The following is a 7,581-nucleotide window of genomic DNA, read 5'->3' as shown; positions in this document are numbered from 1 at the left end:
TGTAAAAAATAATAATAATAACAATGACATAACATACACTCAAATTAAACGAGTTTATATATTTTAAATTTAACAAAAAATAAACGACTTCGACTATCTTTTAATTTCTAGTCACGACAATTTTTGTGTTATTAATTTTATATTATTTTGTTATTAAAAATGAGTATAATATTTACGTGTATTTATGTATTAGTGGTAGCTATTCATGCTTTATTTTCAACTTTTATTTTCTTGTTATAAGAATTTTAAATCATTTATTTTGTATTAATTATTAAAGAGTATGCAACTATAAATTTATAATAAAAACTGTTTAAAAAACATATGGTATTTTTTTAAATTTAATTGTTAATAAATAAAATATTTTGACATTGAAATGAGATAATTATTGAATTTTGATAAATGATATATTTTCTTAATAATTAACATTTAACTGCTAAAAAAAGTACTTTTAAAAAAAAAAAAAAGTGAGAGGGGAGGAGAGAATATGTACTTCTCTTGTGCATATTGGGGCTATTTGTACTCCTCTTGTGGGTGTTTGTACTAGTCTCACCAACATTACCTTTTCCTTTTTTAAAGGTTAAATGATTAATATATTATTTAAAAGTCATCAGTTTTTAAGTACAATCAGACCGAAATAATAGAAAATAAAAAATTCAAAAAGATAAAGACCATATAAACGACACAAAAGATTTAATGAACTATACAATAAACTCTTCAAACTGATTTCCCCTACAATTGAATATTAAAAATGCCTTAATAATAGTAATGTGATATGCATTAATAGATTACCATTATATTCACTAATATATAATAAAAAAAAGTTGAAGGGTTTATTTGGACCTTTTTATTTAAGGACTAAATTAATATTTTTAAATAAATTCTTATATACTTTAAAAGGGAAATGGTAATAAATGACACTAAATATTAGTGTATTTGCAAAAAGTGCCAACACATAAAAAAAAAAGTATTAGTGACACTTTTATTATTTTTGGACGAAAATGCTCCCGTTGCGAGACGCACCCGACATTTGTGAGACGCACCCTGCAATCGCGAGACGAAAAAAAAAAAATCATCTCGTGAATGCCGGTTGCGTCTCGCGATTAAGGACATCTCACGACATGAACAATTTCGTCAAAAAAATATATAAAAGTGTCACTAACATTTTTTGCATGAGTTGTTCAAAAAGTCAAATAGCCTGATCTTTAAGCCATTTAATCAAATTTCTCCTTTAAAACCCTATAGATTGACTTTTGTTAATGTTTGAATGCCTAAACCTTCATCTTATCTAGTGATCGAAAATGACATGTCTATCGAAGTACCCATTCTCTTTCTTTCTCTCTCTGTCTCTCTCAAAATTTCTGGTACTAATTTCTTTCATTTCGATCATGTTTATGATTAACAATGTTCTTAATTATCTCTAAATGAAAATTTGATGATGTTCTTTTCATTGAACTTTTCATTTCTGATATGTCTAAACATTTATTTGAAATTGATTCAAAACTATCATCTCATTGTGAACATCCATGTTTCAAATCATGATTAGATAGACTCACCGTAGGTTTAATATATCTTGTTTATCTGTATTGATTAAATGAATCAATACTTTTCCGTTATGAAAGATTTTTACGTTGACTATATATCTTCTTTTAGTTAAGAATGTTCGTACATTTAAATGTTAGCTAATTTGAATTTGATTGATGATGTATATATACTATTTAGGAATTATCCCAAATTTTCATGTATAAAGTCCTAATGAAACCTAATTTTATGTTTTTATTTCTCTATTAGGTGAATCATCTTGCAAATGTCATTTTCACCATTGAGAAATAACCAAATTAGTTTTGAAGATGAAGACTTATCCTACTATATTGAAGCTTTGGACGGATATGATCCTTCGCCAATTTTCGAAGAATATTGCAACACATTACAAGTTGTCAGTCCAAGTAAACTAGAATCCACTCCCAACAACATGGCTAACGAAACCCTTGCAACTAGCATTCCTGGTCGGAAAAACCTCAATGAATTAGGAAACCCTAGTTCTTCAAAGTGCAAGAAATCCTTCAAGTCAGATGAAAAGAAATGTATTGCTCAAGGGATTAATATTGGAGAAATGGAAAAAAAGCTTGACCACAATGCGAGGGAGAGAGTCAGGAGGATGAATCTCAGTGTGTCCTACCTTACCCTTCGTTCATTGCTTCCCGATGCTCGAAGATCAAAGGTTGATCATCATCATAACCCATTTCATTATTTTCTTGATTCAACAATTGTTTATAATTTATCTACAAAGATCCAATAATCTGGGAAGCTCCCATTGTCAGCTTCTTCTTCATTTGTATTTTGTACTACTTTGTACTAGCTAGCATTATAATCTTGTCTAGTACTAGTACTAGTACAAGTCCAAGTATAAATATAAAAATAATTGTTATAATATAATTGGATTAAATACATTATAATGACATGTGATGGTATATTGCATGCAGAAGAAATGGAGTTCAGCAAAGATAGTGGAGAAGGTGTTGGAATACATTCCAAAGATAGAAGATGAAGTGAGAAAGCTCAAGGAAATAATGATCATGAATGAAGAAGCCATTAAAGCTGAGAGAATTAAGCAGAGGACTAAATATTCATCTTCTAATTCAGTTATGGTTAGTGAAATTAAGAGAGGTGAAGTGATAATCCAAGCATGCATGAAGAACAACATTTTCTCAAGAATTTTGGAGAATCTTGAGGCAGAAGAAGATGGTACTCTCATAATTTCAAGTGCATCAATTGTGACTCTTTCTGATCAGACTACAGTTTGTTGCACTCTACATATACAGGTAAATAGTTATTTCATGTTTTAGATCATTTACATTATATTGTTTTTGATATAATTTAATTTTATTCTATGGCATGCTGACATGATCTAGGAAAAAAAGACAAATCTTTAATATCAATGACATTAAAAAGAATAAAAAGACATTTTAATTGATCTACACTCTCTCATATAAAAGTCACATTAGCCCAGAGAAAAACAATCAAGTTCATTACATTAATAAAATATAAATACAATATATAAAAAACCACAATAGAATCATAAAATGTTCCAAGTAGATGATGAAAATATAGTAAACAGAAGTCATTAAATTGCTCCATATCAAGATTCTTGTCTGGACTCATGTCAACTTGAAAATGGATTTCATTTAAGAAAGATGAATTAACAACAAGGGGCATATTTCAAATAATCAAGTATACACATCAAAATCCTCCACTCTCATGTATAATTTGATTTCATAAAATCTAATTATTTGTCTCTAGTTAACCCATTAGTGCTTGAAATCAAAGGTGGTTGATCTCTGGTAACTTTTCTAATTTGAACAGTAGGTAACTTCTCTATTTATTGGAACAGTAAGTAATTCATTTTGTTCGATACTAAAATTCTCCATGTGAATATATGTTCATCATACGCATCGTCATGTTGCATCAATGAGTTGAAATGGATCTAAATTTATTTTAACTCACATTTTTCTTTCAACTCACCATCTTAAATTTTTATCAACGTCCTCAATAGTCTAATCTTCAAAATAGATGATGACACGACTCATGACAAACTTTTTTGTAACTAGATCGTACATTCTGTAGCCAAATTCATTATATTCATACCAAGATGTCTACATATCAAACTTTGATCTTTCATCATTTTCAATATAAATATGTACATAAATTTAGGGCTGGAATTGATTCAAGAAGAGCTAAATCCAACTTGATCTCGAACTCGAACGAGTTTATAAATTTGAGCTCGAACTTGACTCGACTATTTACTTATAAGCTCGGCTCGACTCAAGCTCGAGCTCTAATTCAAACCAAAATTTATTTTTAAAATTGAAATATCAAACTTCCAAATCTATTCCACATTCAAAACATTTATATTTTAAAATAAAAATATGAAACCATTATAACTATTTAAAATTGTAAAACATGATATATAAAAGAGTTTATTTTGTTCTTTGTCGTTGAATATCCTTAAAAAAAGTAATTAGAGTTATCTAAAAAGCAATAACAATAGAATAAGTGAAAATGAATTCTAATTACCTATAGGCGATATGACTATTTCAAGAGAATACTACACTTATTAATAAATGAGAGATAATATGAAAAAATAAAGCAATCTATTATGTGTGAGTGAGAAAAATAGTGTATATAAAAGATAATATTAAGAAATGAAGCAACTTTTGTAAATGAGTGAGATATATAATGAAAAGGAAGAGTCACGTAAAATATGATATGCATTAGAGAATTAAAGTTTTTCTTTTTAACTTTTAGGCAATAAAATATAATAATGTTGATGGTGAACTTGTCATATGGAATTTGAAAGGAGAGAGTGAAGAAAAAATATTTTTTTAATTTTAAATTTAATATTAAAAATAAAAAATATATTATATATTAGGTTCGAAAAAACTCGACAAACTATCGAACAAATATTATATGAGCTCGAGCTCGGCTCGAATATTAAACGAGTCAGCTCAAGCTCGACTCGAACTCGGTCAAAGTTAAACTCTAGTCGAACTTTGACAGAGCGGTTTACGAGTGACTTGACTCAATTGCAGCCCTACCTACATCTAAATACTAGTAAGTGATCATAATACACATTTTTATCTCTAAATATCTTATTTGAAACTTTACCATCAAAATGTATTGTAGTACTCCAATTAATAACATGTACCACCCTTTATAATGTTTCACACTAAAATATTTGAGGCAACTTCGTTTTTGACCCTCTCAAATCTCAACAATGGTTTTGTTCATTCTTTTTGCAACGTCATTCAATTGAGGAAACTTTGAAGGTAACTTCTGATGCATACCATTTTTTAACTAACAAATTTAACCCATTTTCAGTAATGTGAGTGATTAAGTCTTCGGTGTCATAACTTGAAACTATATTTGTATCAAATACAAATTAAAACATTTATCTCCTCGAGCTATAATTAGACTACCCTTACAGAATTTCTATTTTTCAAACAAAAACAACTCGTAAAATTATCATCGTCAAACTTTTAAGTTTGAATCAAATTGAACCTAATATTTAGAGAATGTCAAACATCTTTAAGAAACAACTTTAATTTATTGCTAGATTTCAAGTAAACATCTCAATACCAATAACATTGTTAAAACCATAATTAACCATCTTCAATACTCTAAAATCATATGAAGTATAGGCTATTGACTATAAAATATTCCTTCTTTGACGTAACATGCAATTAAACTTCAGTGTCAACACCAATCTTGACACATGTCATACAAGGTTAATCATATTCTTCTTGATGTGAACAATTTTTGAAATTGCGACTAACAAGTGATATTCACCGTCATCTTTCTTTTGTTTAGATTCATTCATTTTATTGCAAAGATGACATTCAAGTGACTTATATTTTGACCTTACATTATCTTTTTCACCCCTATTGCTCTATCTCTCCATACTTCTAGTAACCAACACATTTAATTGTGACAAAGTATTTTGAGATTTTCTTCTCAATTCTTCATTTACAATGTTACTTTTGGTCTACTTCTAAAGTTATCGCATCAGTAGAAATAGGGTTACAAAGATTATTTTTGAAAGTTTTCCATGAATCAAGTAGAGTAGTTACTAACTAAAGTGCTTAAACATTGTCTTTTAAAATTAATTCTCATTCTTTACATCTGATCTAGAACGAAACTCATTCAACTCATTAGTCATATAAATACTATCTATACTCTCAATTAAATTAGCTTCTGGAACAAAAACAACTTTTACTTTTAGTATTTGAGACAAACATATTCAAGTTTGTTTCACAAAGTCTATGTATGTGATTATAAAAATCCTCTTCAACAAATTAAGGAATAAAACCACGTGCTTGTTCATTCTCAAAATATAATTCTTCATTAGATTTGAAAATATTTTCTCAATAAAACTACTGGGAATGGTAAAATATTCACAAATAAAATATCTTTCATCTTTCCTTCAAACTATAATAGTTAAAACCATTCAACAAAATTATTCTATTTGTCTTTATCTTCCTATACCAATCAATTCAATAATGTTTGTCTTTGAATCAAGCTTTGATACCACTATATATGTTGGAAACAAACAAAGTTTACGATAATAAATTCATTTTCTACTTATATGAAATTTTATGAACAATAAATTACAAATATTAACAATTAAAAATGACACAATATTTTACTTGAAAACCTTCTCAAAATTAATTATTAGTAAAAATTACGGAACTTTTCATCCAAAAAAACTCCACTTTAATCCTATACTGGGTATTTAATAAAGGTATAACAACCTTTAATAAAATAATAGATAAGGGAATAACAAAAAAATACAAAATATTTGCTCCCAAAAGAGTAGAATTTTTAAGCCAAAAAAAATCATACTTTGAGACTTCTAAACCATAATAATCAACAAAATTTTAGCTCAATTAGATTTTATTTATCCGTCCAGTCTTAGTTTGATTGTTATAGGTTATAATCAAAAATATGTTTTATGTCCTTTGGCCCCGGTTCTAAGAGTTGCTTATCGTTGGGAGGTTCTATTAATTTAACTTTTATTTTTTAAATTTTTTCATGACACTTTTTTACAATAATATAAAGATATATAATACTTTAAAGTTAAAATTAAAATAAAATAAAATTTAGTTTAGTTACTTAGCTAGTTTCATTATAAGCTTAGGGATATATATTTTTTTACGTGACCCCTCTAATATTGTTAACGTGGATGGCCATATATATTCGAATGAATATGTTGCATTACTTTATGTCTAACTTAATTCTATTAATACTAGAGTTAATAAAACTACAAATAACCATCTAAAATAACACTATAGTACCATTAATAAAATTAATCTGTATAGTGAACCATTTTAGACTTTTCTCATCATATTTGAGAGCATAAAGAAAAACTCAACTTTCATCAAATTATTGCCATCTCTTACAGCAAGAGTTGTCATTTTTGTTGATACACAAGGATAGGACAACTATAGTTTCTCTTATAGAAAAAGATAGTTGTAGTTTCTCCAATTGATAAGATCGGGTACCTAAAACACCATTCATAATCAATCTCTCAAATTAACGCCTTAATGCCAATCTAGCTCCAGATATAAATCTGATTATGTCCCCAAAGACTATGAATGGCTGTATCCAAAGTCCAAACTCCCATGCCTATGACATATGGGATCTTCTTTTGTGACCAAATTCTCCCTTTGCCCTTCCACAGGGGAGACCTGAAACATTTGATCACAAGAGGATCCCATTTGTGCCTACGAGTCCAATATGATCCAATATTAATTAATGTTTTTCTTTTATATATCCCATCATTATATATATATATGTATTATCATACATTTCATTGCCTTTCTTTCCTATTAATTTCTTGTTATCTCAGTTCCCCATGTGTTGACATGCAGATGAATGGAAATTACTCATTAGGAGAAGACTATGTTACGGTACTAAGGGGCAAGTTGATATCTTGGTTGTTGTTGTGTTCATGATTTTGGATTTGATTTGTTCTTTTGATAAGATATACACTTACATTTAAAATTCTCAAAGTATAAAAATAATGTT

The 7,581-nt window shown here is 28.2% G+C and overlaps 1 protein-coding gene across 1 annotated transcript; it reads left to right on the top strand.

The window, feature by feature from the left end:
• The first annotated feature begins 1,804 nt into the window (after positions 1-1,804).
• LOC124924454 (transcription factor bHLH160-like) lies at positions 1,805-7,294 on the top strand. Its single transcript, XM_047464490.1, has 3 exons — positions 1,805-2,218; positions 2,481-2,819; positions 7,235-7,294. The coding sequence occupies exons 1-3, from the start codon at positions 1,805-1,807 to the stop codon at positions 7,292-7,294; spliced, it is 813 nt and encodes a 270-aa protein (XP_047320446.1).
• Positions 7,295-7,581: the final 287 nt, after the last annotated feature.

The sequence above is a fragment of the Impatiens glandulifera genome, chromosome 2 (assembly GCF_907164915.1).
Source record: "Impatiens glandulifera chromosome 2, dImpGla2.1, whole genome shotgun sequence".
Taxonomy (NCBI): domain Eukaryota; kingdom Viridiplantae; phylum Streptophyta; class Magnoliopsida; order Ericales; family Balsaminaceae; genus Impatiens; species Impatiens glandulifera.
The sequence above is the reverse complement of the archived record's forward strand: the minus strand, read 5'-3'. Positions and strand labels throughout refer to the sequence as shown.

Coding starts and splice junctions, on each gene's coding strand:
- LOC124924454 (XM_047464490.1), top strand. CDS start 1,805: ATGTCATTTTCACCATTGAGAAATAACCAAATTAGTTTTGAAGATGAA. Junction 2,219..2,480: donor CCGATGCTCGAAGATCAAAG/GTTGATCATCAT, acceptor TATTGCATGCAG/AAGAAATGGAGTTCAGCAAA. Junction 2,820..7,234: donor GTTGCACTCTACATATACAG/GTAAATAGTTAT, acceptor GCCCTTCCACAG/GGGAGACCTGAAACATTTGA.